Here is a 16,279-nt window from a genome sequence, read left to right as displayed (position 1 = left end):
GAATTTTCTCAAATGCATTATGTAAAACAAAGGTATAAATGACAAGAAATACAAAACATTGATACTTAGCAACACCAACCTGTATAAATGAAAAATTTCATCTAAAAAAAAAAAATTAGCTTCTGTATTTTTCCAGGGACACATTGCCCTCTACTGGCCGCTGATGGTGGAGCTTCCATTTTCCTTTTACGACTACTTCACAAACTTTGCCCTGGGAGATCATTATAGACGGTGGTTTTTGTTCCAGCTAATCACTTTACGTTTGATTGCTGCTCATTAAATTCAGACAATTGTTTAGCTTGACATTAAGCTTTTTTTCTGGTAAGAAGGCTTTACAAATATACATTGGCTCTTAATGTGTAATTATAGATCTGCAAGTCCAATTAAGTACATTAATAGGTCAATGCCCTTCAGTAACCAATTTAAATTATTTTATAGAATTTTATTGAATTTTTAAATCCATTTGTGGGCCTCACACTGTATCAAGTCAAATTAATACACACACACATTCACCCATAAGTCTTCCTCAATGAGCTTTAGCTTATAACTTGGTTGTTGCCATATCTAGGTTACACACAAGTTTATGCAAAACTTCTACATAACAAAACCCAGGAGAGACTCTGTGACAATAACCTAGATAAACTGAAATCTTTTAGTGTTTCTACCTTCCTGTTTCACTATGAACAGAACTTAATGATCTTGATAAATCAATGTTTTGTCAACTTTTGATAGACTAAGACTAGACTCAAACTGTACTTTCATTTCAACTCAATTCACCTGCATAGCAATAAAGTACACAAGCTCAAAAAATAAGCCTGATATTTACAAGTTGCAGTTTCAAAAGGAACATTTTTGAAGCCACCCAAACACTGCACCCATAAATACATCAGGAACCGCATATTAGCTTGGTAAAAGCATCAATTCACCAATCATCTTTATTTTGCTTTGATGTTCTATAACTAAGGAGAGAGGTACTCTAATATACTTCCATGAATAAATGGAAAGTACACAGAACCACTCACAGGCAACAGTAACCACACATAACTTCTATACTTGTTAAAAGAAACAGGACAAAAGAGTAAACTGTAGAATGTGAAACTACAGTTCTCACTTATGTATGCAAGCTGGGATCTGTGTTGAAAGGAAGATCATGACCAATGTCTGCATTGGAAAAAAGGTACCTTTTTGAGTGAAGTAGTTGCATTTTATTTAGTGTTAAATACATATACAAAACTTAAACTACTCAACATGCGAGAGGGAAAGAGACAAGAGTGCATTTGTACAGGACACTGCCAAATTTACAAAATATACAAACATCCCTTAGTCCACTGGTAAATGACAACACCATAATCCGCATTACAACCATTGGTACTTTCAGTGCTGTTCCACTACACACATTATTAGTTAAAATTAAGTAAAACTAGAAGCAATGATGAGACAGAAAATTAAATCCTCACACATAATGGAATTTCCAGTTAAATTTTCAAATGAGCAATTATAAAAAACGTGGGGAAAAAGGAACATCAATGTACATTGTTGGAATTTTTTAAACAAGATTTACGGCAGTATAGCAGACAGACAAGCAGAGAAATCCAGGACAGAGAAATCTGTAAAATAATCAAATGTGAAGGGGAGCTTCTGCAGTTTACAGAGCTGAAACTGTACTAACCCAAACAGTCTCACATTGTAATTCATTTTTGAAGAATATTTCATTTTAATTCTCACACTTAAGTGAGCTAATGACACCGAATACCAAGCCTCTGTTCTAACAATGACCACACTGCATGACTTTCAGAAACTCTACTGTAATGACGATGACAGCCAGAGGATCTGGATATTAAGGTATAGTAAGATATTAAGTTGCTGCTCTACAAGTAAGATCCTGGGGGAGGTAAGCATATGGAGCTGACGGAAGGAAAAAAGAAAAACAAGCAAAAATACTGAGTTAAAATAATCTTAGCCTCCCCCACTGCCCAGTTAATCAAGTTATCAAATACTACAATTAAAAAAATAAAAATAAGAAAACACACATATACAAAACAGCATGAAATGGCTATTTCCCCCCTCACTCATATGTCAGCCATGAAATATTTACCTACCCTTAAATAAATTAAATAAACCAAACTCTCCTGACATTTGATTTCACTGCCCAGTAAGAACATTAAGCAGTTTGGACAGCAGTCATAATTATCACTTCTGAAACCTTTTCTAAAAAACTTGGCAGCGAATATTTATTCAGTCGTGCAGATCACCCAAGTTCGGGGGACTATGTTAGACATTTTCTCATGCGTTTAATGTACATGTCCTGAGCATTCCTGGTTTTAAATACCTTTGAATTTATGTTCATTATGAAAAGGCTGGCGTTTTATTTCATTAATGCAATCAGTACAAACTTTATATTTGGGCACGGGTGGGCACAGAACCAAATAACAGTCTCACCCACTCGTTAGACATGTAGAGTACGATGAACGATGCCTATTTCCAAGTACACAGACACTAAGTCATATGACAGGTGTCAGTGGGAGGATGATCATTAGAACCCAGCCAGACTGACTTTAGGATCCTAGAAACATGATAATCATTTTCACCAATGAAGTGCATCGACACAAAACCATCTGGCAAATCAGAGCACACAGGATTTCAAATAGTGAATTGTGGGTTTCAGAATGACTGCAGGGGAAGCACCACACAAATATTTACAGGGTCTTCCCATCAGGGGCCCATCTGAAGGGAAAGATCACAGCTGAAGCAGTATATTGAGAGGGAAATCGCTTCGCCTTAAACCACTGTTTTAAATCTAGGATCTGTTACTACAATAAATGGGTTCAGTTTTGCAAATAGACTAAAGCCATAATGATTTTTAATATACCAACAAACACATTTTGCTCTTACTTGCATTAGGTGGGGCATTATTCCTGGAAGAAAGAGTATTCTTACATAAACATGCACACCATTTCAGCCAATTAAAATTATTCCAACAATGACCACGATGTAGCCAGTAGGTGTCGATGTAGAGGGACTCCTGTGAAGTGTAGTCCTGCAAGCTTGATAGACAGCACAATTGTTTTTCTGATGCAGCCTTAAAGCATGAACTCTGGATTCTGAAGCAATGTGTGTTTGCCATAACCAAAAAAAAAGGGGGGGGGGGCTTGTGTTTTTAATAAACGCTCCACAGAAATGTTCCTCTTAGAAGCAGACTACTATACTTCTGCAATTAAATCTGACTGTTGTCATTTATTTGCAGAAATAATACCTGGTCAACCAGGGGCTGTTAGCAAGGAGGCAAGTGCCTGACAAGCGCAGTGAGGACCAGCAATCACTTTTCAGCCAGCAAACAAATTCAACATTCCCTTGGCAAGCGGGCAGCTGTGCAATGGAAGAAAAGCACGTTACGGTATAGGCCAGGCTCCTGCGGCTGGGCCACCGTCACAGAACATCAGGATGAGAGTCTCCATTGCAATATATTAGCCTTATTAGCTACTCCCGTAACAGACATCTGTCATGTAAACATTAGGTTAATGCTAAACATTTGGCTAACATTAAAAATAAAAATAAAAAAAATAAAAAAAGATGAGAAATGGTGGCACAAAACATGATGCAGGATGCCATCTGCCTTCCCTGTGCCTGCTCCAACTTCTAAATTGCGGTGAGAACACTGACACACACACACGCACTCACACACACACACCCAAAACAGCATTATGGGATTACCCAGCATGTCCACAAGCAGAAGGGCTGACTCAACCTGCAGTTCTCTTAACATTTTAGTTTATCAAGCCATTCTAATGCAATTTATGCAAAGCCTGGTAAACTAGTCAGCTGACTGGCCAACATTAACATTAAAGTGGCCTCTTCTGATTTTCCATCCAGGTCCTATAGCCATTTGAGATTTTTGAAATGTACTAGGATGAATGAAATGGTACAAATACCTCCAGAGTTTATAAACACACACTGATATCCTTCCAGTATGGCAAGATAAGCCAGCCCAATCCACGTACCACCACTCGTCATGTTATATAACCAACTGTGGGTGAAAATACTAATTAGGACCACTACAGATGCGACTTAAAGTGACAAGCTTTCGCGCTTAGTTTTCTTAGCTCATTTACCAAGTTTGAAAATATTGGGGCTCAATCATAAAGACATGCTGAATGACATGGAAGGGGTGGGATCAGAGTTGTTCCTCCCCTCCAAAGGGGAGTGTTTATTAAGCGTTAGGGTTCAGTGAAGTCTCCACACAGCCTGGGTTGGTGTGGTGTGGGTCTGCTCACCGAGGTCTAGGGAGATTGCAGCAGGGACCCAGAGGTCACTCAGATTTGACCTCCCTTGAACGCTCCTCGGGCCGCACTGGAAGCAGCGTTGGCAGCTGCTGTCTGCACGGTCTTGTTAGCCATGACGCCCGTGGCAAACTCCTGCTGGGCCTTCTCAAAGCTGGCGCCGGTGGTACGGTATAGACCGTGGACCTGCCAGACAAGGGGATCCACAGAATAGTCTCAGAACTCCCAGAACACTTCCACAGAGGTCCAAACTCTTCCCAGGAGAAGTGTGGTCAATATTTATATTACTCTGGTTCTGTGCCCAATGTTGATCCACTGCATTAAAAAAAAAAGCTGGGCTGAGACCATCCTGCAGGCTGAATCTTGCGCGTGGGAAATTAACTCTAAGAGCTTAAACAGCAGGCAATCCTAATACTAAGTGACACATTAAAATTGAGTAAAGATAAAGGAGAATGTGGTGGGAAAACAGCCTTGGTAATAAATTAAAGTGCTTTGGTCTCACTGGCTTGATTCACTGGGCAACCCCTGGCAGACACAAATTCTGTACCTCGTACTGAAGTACCAGAAGCCTGAGGCACACCAGCTGTCGAACTTTCTGCTACCTCAACGGTCCCACAAATGCATTACCTGTTTGGCCTCACTAGTCCTACTGTGGTAGGGCCTGATTATGGGAAATTTACACTACAAATTACACCACTTATGGGGCTAAGAAAAGAAGAAAAAAAAAACACATAATATATTATAATTTATACCATTTAAACAACTACAAGTGAGATTAAAAGGTCCTAACTTCAGTGTCCAGGGGGCATAGTAGATTACTTATTAAATTAAACAGGCAGTTTATCATTTCCTCAGTGTAGAAATTAGTTAAACCTTTAGTCACTAATTGACCAGGACAAATTGCTGCCCTCCAGGACCTCATTTCAATGGGGTGTCTACAGTTTTCAGTACATACACAGCGTGCAGCAGTGGAATGGTACTATACCTTTTTAAACATGATCAGTGAGACAACGGCGGAGGCGGTGAAAAGTGCTGCGATGAGGATCATCATGATGCCCACAGAGATGCTGGTGTTCAGACCAGTGAGGGCTGAGATCCAGCCACTGTTTGGAGACAGGGGTGGAGAAGAATGGGTGGGTCTTCAGGACGACATCACCGTATACATCCTGTATGGCTCACGTCGGCATACTGCACTTAAACATTCCTACTGAAGGGCATCAATCCAAAGCAATGAACTAATGAGAAAATATCAATGAAAGCACATATACAGAATCAAATAGCGAATTTTCATTATCCCACCTACATTCATTTGGTTACGTAACACTCCTATCCTGAGTAATTTCCCCAATGGCTACGAGACAAGATTAGTGTAAAAAAGGGTAAAATGAGCAGAACAACAGCAGGAATGTTCCCACAGGAAGCAGCACCAGTGGACGGCCAACTGACCTCGCTCCCCAGCCTGTAATTCCGATGGCCTGCAGCACATGGACGCCAAACTGGCAGATATATACAAAGAAGAACACAAAGAACCTGAAGGAACTGTCACTCCTGCAACAGAAGGGCACACAGTTAGAAGTCCTTTAAATCCTAGGATGTCCCTTTTGTTTAAAAAAAAAATCGAAATTACACAAAGGCCAGTTCATAAAAGGTTTTCAATTTCAGAGGAAGCAGGGCTATTGCCATCACCTGAAGGCTCCGTACAGCGGCCTGTACCAGCAGACAAAGGAACAAGGCGTGAAGAGCATGAACCAGAGCATTGACAGTCCGAAGTCCACTCCCCGTGCGCTGTCCACGCAGAACCAGGCCAGGCAGCCAAAGATGTTCACAAACAGCGTCGCCGTGTGGACTGACAGCAGAATTGCGGTAGAACATTGGAGAACTTTCAGCGTTTGGCAATCAGCTTTTAAAAAGCTTTTCAAGTGAGAGTTCAGTTTGATTTATTTAACACTAATATTAGCTGAAAGCACTTTACTATTGGTAATCTGCATTCATGCTGTAATGATCATCGCCATTAGCAGAGTACTCACACATCCATAGGTAGTACATTATCTTGACGGTCTTTTGAAACTCTACAGGTATGTCTACGGCAATATCGTGGTAAAAACAGGGGCCAACTGGGAAGTTCTCTGGAAGAGGAGGCCAGTTGTTTTTCCTTCCTAAAAGGAAAGAAAAACACGTCCTTTGTTTTTCCATGTCTTATTTTTGTAGGAATCAGCTTCCGCTATTCTGAAGAGCAAAGACATTGTTTTAACACCTGTTAAGGACGGTCTTTAAATACCATTCAGAAATTCTCTAGGGTGCCATTGTCCAGCTACTTTGCCATTTCATTCTAACGTACATCAAAGGCAATTGTTTCGTTGTGCAGCCTCTCACCTGATGCACTGAGGGACTGCATCTCTCTCTCTCGCCGGTCCAGTTCGGCTGCCTTCTTCTCCAGCTCTTCCTGCCTCCGCAGCAGCTCCGCCTGAGCGCGGGCCTGATCCTGCGGGGGGGGGGTGGGGGGGGGGGGGAGAGATGAAGTTCCTGAATCAGGTCTGGGCCAGACAATCATTCATTATTAATGTGACCATTGCATTGCAGCTCATCAATATCTGCCACTTCCACTGGGGAAAAAGCATGCAGATTCACAATCACCATTTCTTCTCAAAGCATTCAGCACAAACGGAATTTGAATCCACATGTTTTTCGTCTCTCTAGACCCGAGATCGGTGAGATCTGAAATTCATGAATTTAACGATATTCTCATTATTTTATCTAAATGTAAAGGGTCTTATTAACAGTTTGAAGCACAACTGAAAATGATGGTTTCTTTTTCGCCATTTGTCGTTTGCCTGTAGAAATTATTTACAAAAATGGCATCTTTCTTTTTTAACTTTCTATTTACTTTGAACGGAAAGTGCTGCAGAGTGACATCATGAAGAGAAACGTAACTGATGTCTGATTAAACAATAATGGAAGGGAAGCATCTATGTAATCGGTGAGATTGAGTCAGAGGACAGCTTCTGGAAGAATAAGAAAGACAACAGGCTGGAAAAATGGCGCAACTGGTGGTCATCGGGTTGAGGGGGACAGAGGGTTACAGAGCAGCCCAGTACCTGTGACTGCTGCTGCTGGGAGTAGGCCGGAGGCTCCTCTGTCGGCTTCATGATGGCAGGCTGCGTGCTCGCTGTCGGTGGCACTCTTGGGGCTGTGCTTGGTGGAGCCTGAAAATGAAAATCAAGCTCAAATCAAACATTATCGCTTCCTTTCGGAACTATATAAGCCAGTGTAGGAAATACCATCTGTCCACAGACTGCTCTAGACAACTTATAGGCCAGCCAACACCACCACTGCAGTTAGTTGTCAACATCATTAAATGCTCTAATAAACTGTCAAAAACAACATGTTAAAAAGCCCCACCAATAACGGATCTGTATGGACAAGGCAATTAGACTGTCAACTAATCCATAACTCCAGCTTTCTATCACTTAACCTGGAGAGGGTCCCGGGGAGCACAAACTAGAGAGTATCAATGCTATCATCAATGCTAGAGAGTATAAGGCACAAGTGAGAGGTTCACCCTGGATGGGATGCCAGGTCATTGCCAGGGTACAAACTCGCACACACGCCAGGCAATTAACAGGTGCTAATTAACATAACAGCCTGTCGTTAGACATCGGAAACCCAGAGTACCTGAAGGAAACCCATGTGACAGAGTGAGAATGTGCAAACCGCACAAACACATACCCTCGGTGCGGAGGTGAGAAACAGAGCAACCCACTGGGATAGCATGTGGCACATTATCAGCCAATAAAATAAGTAGGGCTGCATGGTACTGGGAGAAAAAAGTAAAATAGCTTAATGTGAGTTTTTTTTTTTTTTGCAAAAAATATTGTGGGATGAATGACGCAAAACAGAGTTGAAAACATACCCAAAATAAGTTCGATTTGGCTATAGTTTATTATCTACAACAGAGTCCGTCAGATAAGTTGGTGGTGTTTCCACGAGTTGTACATGAAGCACTGCTGACACATAACCTGCTTTTTCTCAATATCGTCTCTATAAAATTCTAAATATTTTCATACAGGGGAACATGAATGTCTTTTGGTAACCAGTTGTTTGCTTTACTCCTCCTCTCTCATTTTGTTACATTTCTCAGAACATAAAAAACAAGTTCTATTTGGCTATATAAGCAAGGGGGCTTGCCTTCATTTTAGTAGTGATTATGTTGAGATATGGCGATAGTGGAAAGTAGATTAAGGAAAATTATTTAAAGCAAGTGGGGGCGGCATGGTGGTGCAGTGGTTAGCACTGTTGCCTCACACCTCTGGGACCTGGGTTCGAGTCTCCGCCTGGGTCACATGTGTGCGGAGTTTGCATGTTCTCCCCATGTCGTTGTGGGGTTTCCTCTGGGTACTCCGGTTTCCCCCACAGTCCAAAAACATGCTGAGGCTAATTGGACTTGCTAAATTGCCCGTAGGAGTTCATGTGTGAGTGAATGGTGTATGAGTGTGCCCTGCGATGGGCTGGCCCCCCATCCTGGGTTGTTCCCTGCCTCATGCCCATAGCTTCTGGGATAGACTCCGGACCCCCCGCGACCCAGTAGGGTAAGCGGTTTGGAAAATGGTTGGATTTAAAGCAAGTAATACCAAAGACAGGATAGGCCGATGCATAAAATTAAATAGCACATAGACAACTATAAACTATGGCTTTGCATGATTGGACAGGTCTCTCAAACCTGAAAGTCCTCTGAATGTCTCCATTATTTTTTCATTTTTAATGCAAAGTGGTTCCACATAACTGAGGCTTCCATTTATGTGGACCCTCGTGCGCTATGCTTAGCCTTCCTTCCGCCATATTGGTGAATAATAGAGAGGGCAAATTTTAAATCAATGCCGTTTTTTAAAATCGAGTAATCCAGTTTAATCAAGTGATAGCAATAACAGCTCTAATCTCAGCACAGCTGATTATCACAATCCGTGAGATTTCAAGTCCATAAAATGCAATGTCGATATTAACGTTGCATATTGTACCGGCCTAATAACCACAAACTGAAATACATTTCTAAAGTAGTTTTCATTATCAAATTCAAATTTACAATCGATAGGCCTCCTTGAACATGTGAGCTTTAAGCTGTTTTTCAAGCCATTCCAAATCCACTCCTAGCAAACATCTTTCATGATACATGTGAAGCCCACATGTGCTTTTAGCTAAGCAGCAATTCAACAGCAAGTCGAACAGATACAAATAGTGAAACCAATAGCAATCTCCTCTCTTCAAAGCAGCTCTCAAAGGAGTGCTGCTGCGACATTAACAGGCAGCTGTTGTTTAAATCCCCAAAAGGAATCTCCTACGTAAATACTGTCTTGGGATCCTCTGAAGCGCAATGCAGAGTTAGAAATCTTCATTTAACAGGAAAGCCCAAGTATTTGAAAGCAATAGAAAAATAAAATGTGAAAGCTTGACATACAGATAATCATTCCCTAACACATACAGGATCTATTATCAATGTAGTGAAGAGGAGTGATTTTATTACAGAATTTCAAGAGGTTTCTGTGATTGCTGCCATCTATGAAAAGGCAGTGTTCCATGTCCTGAGCAAAATGTCAAGCTTGGACTCCCGACCCACAGGGCACCAGAGCCAAACCCAATATCAAGACTCTTACCGACAAACTCAAGGTTATTTGTGGGACAAAGACTAAAAATACACTTCTGGAAGTATAAGCCCAGAAAGATTAGTATGCGAAAGAAGAGGGAGAATGAACTACACGAGACAAAGCATCAAGGAGAAAACAAGTACAAAAAGAATATCACAGAACATATTTAATAATTTACACTTTAATTACTTCTTAAATCTGCAGTGTAGACATGCAACTCCACAATCTGGTGGACCAGCTGTACAATATGTGAACTTCAGTGTAGTAGTAGGTTAAACACAATGACAGGCTTGTTTATTAAGTTTTCCAGAGGCAAGAGCAAAAACAATTTTCAGCACTACATTGGCACAATGCTTTTCTGAGACCTGTGATCTGAAGTCAATGATCTCAACAGGGTGACCCACTAAAAGGGAACATCTGAAATGACACTGAGAGGTACGGCTACCATGACTATAAACTGGGGCTCGACCGACCGGAGGAAAGATAAACAGGGGCAGTACTGGCATTGGCAGAAAAACCACCTGCATTATTAAACTTGTACATGTATAATATTATTATTATTAGGAGTCCCCCAGTGACAACAATAGGACAAGCGGTTTCAGAAAATAGATGGATGGATGGATATTAGGGGTCCAAGCATTGAAGTTGCTGGATCCCTATTATTATTATTAAGAATTATGTTCCGGTCCACGGTTGATGCCTGATAATTTCTGTTGGTGCACATGGTAAAGACCAAGGCAAATTAATTTTGCCATTACATTTTTGACGTTAGACCTATATGGTGTAAGACTGATAACCGTTTTCCGAAGTATCAGCATCAGTATCTGCAACATGCTTCACATAGCTCAGATAGTACTGAACACCCAGAAGAATGCTAGGTGCCTGCTATAAGAAATTTAGACACTTCAAAGAGAAACGGCTATTTACCCAAATGAGGGGTTGAAAGCCCACCTCTGCTCTGTGTGGAGTTGCATATTCTCAGTTAGACTAATTGGCATCAGTAAATTGTGTGCAATGTGTTGAGTATGTAGGTATGTGCCCTGTGATGGACTGGCATCCCATACAGAGTGTTCCCCAGCTCTGAGCCCTGTGTTGCTTGGGTAAAGTGTCTGAAAGATAGATTATGGGAGGGGTCTGTACCAAAGCATACCTACAGTTTTGGCTCTTGTAAGAGGTTTAAAAAGGGCATTCAAATTCCCAGATTTAACCGGGTATCCCATGACTTACAGAGCAGGCTGCTAATTTCTGCCAGCAACTCACTAACACAATGTTTACTGCCAATGTGGACAATACAGCTGGTTGAGAGCTGTTGCAGAAGATACTTTTTTGCTTACAGACATTTACATCTCATTAAGAGCTCTTCCCACCTACCTCTTCATCAAAACCACAGAAATATATTCAGCATTCACTGACATGAATAAAACATAAATAAATTTATTAAGGGAACAGAGTGTCCATAAATTAACATGGAAAGTTTTTATTTTAACCCTTGTTCAAGAAAACATACTCAAGAAAAAAAAAAAACGCATCACAGAGTGAAATGGAACAAACAGTATTTTCTGTCTCTGGGTAATTGATCATTGAATATTGTACTTCAAATCCACAAAACTGAATTCTTGCAGATTTGATGTAATTATCTGTACACATCCAGTTTCTCATATATATATATATATATATATATATATATATATATATATATATATATATATATATATATATATATATATATATATATAAAAATAAATAAATAAAACGAATGATCTTGTGTGTTCATTCATATTGTGCACACGAGAGATACTCTCACCGTTCTGGCATCTGTGAAAGGGTTGTATTCTTCCAAACTCTGGGGGACATTCCGTGTTACTTGAGTCACTGAGGGATCCTAATAAAGCAGGAAGAGTTGCCATTAGGCAAGCGTTGGTAATATTTGGTTAAAACAAGTTTCTCAATAGAAACCATAAACATTTCTCTTGCCTACCGCAAAATCTCACTTCTGTGTAATACAGATATGTAATAAAGTCTCTTTCAGCTACATAGCTCAATAGCTGATTCAGTAGAGTCATGCATTGAATCATTTCGGTCAAAAACAAACTGCATATACAATGGTGGTTCCATAAGATTATAATAGAACATAATGAGTACATAATACCTGACGATAATAACAACTATGTTAATGGTTTTTGTATTAACTATATTGTAATTTTTATCATTATTTTAGAGTGTACTTTGCCTTCCTACTTATTAAAACAAAGTTTACCGTTCAAGAGTACGATGTGTTTTGCAAGTACACTATGATGTTCACATGACAAAATCACCATTCCTCAGAGCATATTCCCCATAATTAAGCGATGCAAGACTGTCATTTGTTTCTTTGTTGTATTTTATCTCCAAAGAAACATGACAGATCCACTTGGCTCATTCCTGTTCACTGAATTAAAAACTGTCCAAAAAGTGAGAGCTTTGATGATGACAAGAAGAAACAAAAATAATTCAACATAAATGAATGAATATTGCATGAACACTAAATGCATAAACTCGGTACACAGCTTCTTCTTTCCAAGGGATCAAGACGACAGGTGTTTTGTGGTGTTCTAGAATGATTATATAGCGATGAAAGCACAGCAGACTGTTTTGTGGCAGGTCTGTGACATGTTAGGGTGCTGATGATTTAAAATATGGAGACAGATTTCGGTTCTTGGGGTGGCATGGTGGTGCAGTGGTTAGCACTGCTGCCTCATACCTCCGGGTTCGAGTCCCTGCCTGGGTCATATGTGTGCGAAGTTTGCATGTTCTCCCCATGTCGCCGTGGGGTTTCCTCCGGTTCCCCCCACTGTCCAAAAACATGCTGAGGCTAATTGGTCTTGCTAAATTGACCATAGGAATGCGTGTGTGAGTGACTAGTGTGTGAGTGTGCCCTGCGATGGGCTGGCCCCCCATCCTAGGTTGTTCCCTGCCTTGTGCCCATTGCTTCCAGGATAGGCTCCGGATCCCCCGTGACCCAGTAGGATAAGCGGTTTGGAAAATGGATGGATGGATTTCAGTTCTTAACCACCTTTGTTACCGGAAAAATATCCATAGGCATTTTGCAAAATCTGTAACATTAAACAGACTAGACTTTGCAGGATGCGTATTCAGAAAGGGACATTACTGTTAATTACAAAACTAAAAGACTCTGCTTGCTGGCATCCCATCCAGGGTGCCTCCTGCCTTGTCCTCACTTTACTTAGAACAGGCTCCAAGCTTTCCTACAAAGACCATGATCTGGCTGAAAAATTGGTGGATGAATATACTGCTACAGAAATATATAATAACCTTGATTCAAAATGATTAAAACTGTAGAAATATTAGGGGAATGAAAGTACCGCATTTAAACAGATTATACTACCTTAACATTTTTCATGATCTTGCACATTTTCAAAGTGACCATGCAGAAAAGACGAATACAGCAGAAAGCTTGTTATGTACCTCACCAGATAAAACCGCCTACAACAAAGCCATGAGGCGTGCAGTAACAAGTGAACTACTGCAAAATGATCATTCATGACAATTTATTTCAAAGGCAGACGATCTTTAACAGTAATGCTTTACAGTAAGACAAACAGGTTACATATAGTAGCTATCTAGCACTCGGCAGTGTTGCTGAACAGCAGTTGCTTTTTTGGGGGAGGGGGGAGGCAGAATTAGCACAAGTTATATTTAAAAGTTTCTGTGATTCTATTATTAATTTATGTTAACTTGTTGCACTGATCATTGCAATTTAAAGACACGCAGCTAATCATGCATGTAGTAAGCAAGTCACAGACCTCTGTAAAATATTCAGTAACCACTTATACACCAAGAATCACAACCATGTGAAGAATATATCGGGAAACGGGAAGAAATGACGCAGGGACAAATAACAGGTAAGATACAGACATCCATTTTCCCAAAATTACTTCTCCAGGGCAGGTTCGCAACAAGCCAGGAGCCTATTCTATCAAGCACAAGCACCGGATACACACTGCATAACACCACTCCACCTACACCACATGTACTGTATCTAGACTGCAGGAGGGAATGAAAAATCCAAAGAAACATGGGGAATGTATGACAGCCCCAGGCCAAGACAGATAATGAACCAGAACCTATCGCAACACTGAAAAGAAACAGATTTACTTGAGAAAAGAAAAGGAACTAAAAGAAAATGCACTGAATTACTCATTACTTGACAGCTTAATTTGTACTTATCTATTGGAACTATTACCAATTTACACAGCAGGATACTTCATGTGGGTAATTTTGAGTCAAAAGTATCATTGCTAGACCTCTGAATATAAAAAAGCAACCTTTCAACTACAAGTGTGCTCTTGATGGAAGATGACAACAACTTAACTTGTTTACAGTTCAACAGCATTGCAGAATGAAATAGTATTGAGGTATAGATTCAATACCCTGTTTTAAATACTTGCTGCATTCTCTCCATGTCACATGCGGTTTTGACATAAAGATTTTTTGATGGGCAAATTTGTATATAGACAAATGACCCATTTTTATTGCCTAGACTTATGAACACTTGTTTAAATCATCTTCATTCATTTTCTTACCACCAATCACCTTCATCTCTATCACTGCATGTATAATAAGCAAATATAAAGTTACATTAGCAGACAAAGTAGAAACAGAGCACAAGGACTGTGACAAAATAACCTGGCAGAGATAACTGACCATGTCCTTGCTTTGGGATAGCATCCAGGGGTGCTACCTCCCACCAAAGAAATTGGCAGCATGATTCAGAGACGAGAGAGAAGAGCAGCAATGCCCATTCTCCAGAGCTATAACTTCTGCATAATCAAGATCAATCTGACAGTGGGTGTGGAAAACAGAGGCATTTTGCATTTGTCAGTATTGATACTTCTTTAGCATTCCATGGCATTTGGAGAAGATAAAAAAACAACCTTCATGCAGATTTAAAAGACACAGCAGGTAGAAACTCACACTAAATTTATGTACGTCTGCATCTTAACGAGTTCGTCTCGTCATGCTACCAGTCAGCATCACCACTTGCCAAAGTGGTTAACGCCTTGGGTAAAACGGCATGAGACCAGTACTTTCGGTTTTGAAAAGTAAAGCGCAATACGAGCTGCAGCCTCAAACATCGTATCTGAATGCACTTTAATACCCCATTACTGGACCAGATAGCAGGATCGGTCATTTATCTTAGCATGTCCAGGAGATTATGCAAATGTCAATCTACTGAGCTTTTTTTTTTTTTTTTTGGGGGGGGGGGGAGAATTTTTACCGTCATTTTCCAGATGTTCAAATGAATATTATTATTATTATAATTATAATTAATAATAATAATTATTATTATTATGTGGTTTCGGCTAGCTAGCGTCCAAAGACTAAAATTTTTATTATGTTAACATAATAAAGACTGACGTTTTATTATGTTAACATAATAAAATCTATGGCTATACTATCAACTTGGTTAGTTTAAGGACATAAATGCTTGTTAATTAAGAAGCGCCTGTCAGGAGTGTTTACAGACAGGTAAACGAGCTGAAAGACACATTCCAAACGCAAGCGACGATCAGTGAAAATCTCACTTCGCAAAATATCGTTATCAAAGGTAAGGAAATCTGTCAAGGGGCTTCTGTTTTCACTCCGAGGAGCGTACAAACCAGCAGAGCTGCCCCTCAGCAGAATAATCCCGACTGTGCACCAAAGGCCCAGAAAGCTAAACAGTCGTGCGTTCTGCCGGTATTCCTCGATGTCAGCTGAACGGCCGGGCTGTAGACTGCATACCTGAATCCTTCCAGGCTCTGCTAGGGACACGTAGCTCGTAAACCATTTGTTAGCGTAACCACAGAAGGACAACTGTTTTCGTTAGCTAGCTGGGTAGTTTACCCGGCAAACGGTCCTACCTGGAAGGGATTGCTAAAGTCCGGGTCTGCGAATGGGTTGCTGTCGAAATCCGACATCCTGCGTTATCTGCCGTGTTCAAACTAGAATCTTTCTTACAAATTATATTCTCATCTACGTTTAATACATAAGCGCAACCGCCCTCGATCAGCTGCCACAATGGAAAGGCGACCCTCAGCAGCAAAATGGCAGGAGCGGAAGTGACGTCATATTCGGTTTCTGTCACGCGCCGGTGGCATAACGTCACCCGCCGAGCGAGATATAGTGCCAATTACCAGGCACATCAAGGTTACTATAAGGAAATTAGCTCTTAAGGGTAATTCAACCAATATCGACAACAGCACTTATCAGCCGATATATTCCTATACCGGATTTTTCAATGCTTAGGCGTGTATATACGTTTTAGTGCATATGGAATATTTTGTAAGAACTAATCAGAATGAGACCTTATTCTCCGGGGACCCA

The 16,279-nt window shown here is 40.5% G+C and overlaps 1 protein-coding gene across 1 annotated transcript; it reads right to left on the bottom strand.

The window, feature by feature from the left end:
- Nucleotides 1–1,182: 1,182 nt before the first annotated feature.
- On the bottom strand, nucleotides 1,183–16,026 carry scamp1 (secretory carrier membrane protein 1). The gene is made up of 9 exons (XM_048984292.1): nucleotides 15,817–16,026; nucleotides 11,718–11,795; nucleotides 7,373–7,480; nucleotides 6,651–6,759; nucleotides 6,305–6,433; nucleotides 5,964–6,123; nucleotides 5,724–5,825; nucleotides 5,263–5,380; nucleotides 1,183–4,463 (listed from the first exon to the last, which is right to left on the bottom strand). Exons 1-9 carry the CDS (start codon nucleotides 15,871–15,873, stop codon nucleotides 4,311–4,313), a joined length of 1,014 nt encoding a protein of 337 aa, XP_048840249.1. The 5' UTR covers nucleotides 15,874–16,026; the 3' UTR covers nucleotides 1,183–4,310.
- Between the last annotated feature and the right edge of the window lie 253 nt (nucleotides 16,027–16,279).

This window comes from Brienomyrus brachyistius, chromosome 2 (genome assembly GCF_023856365.1).
Source record: "Brienomyrus brachyistius isolate T26 chromosome 2, BBRACH_0.4, whole genome shotgun sequence".
Taxonomy (NCBI): domain Eukaryota; kingdom Metazoa; phylum Chordata; class Actinopteri; order Osteoglossiformes; family Mormyridae; genus Brienomyrus; species Brienomyrus brachyistius.
This window is presented reverse-complemented; position numbering and strand designations above follow the sequence as displayed.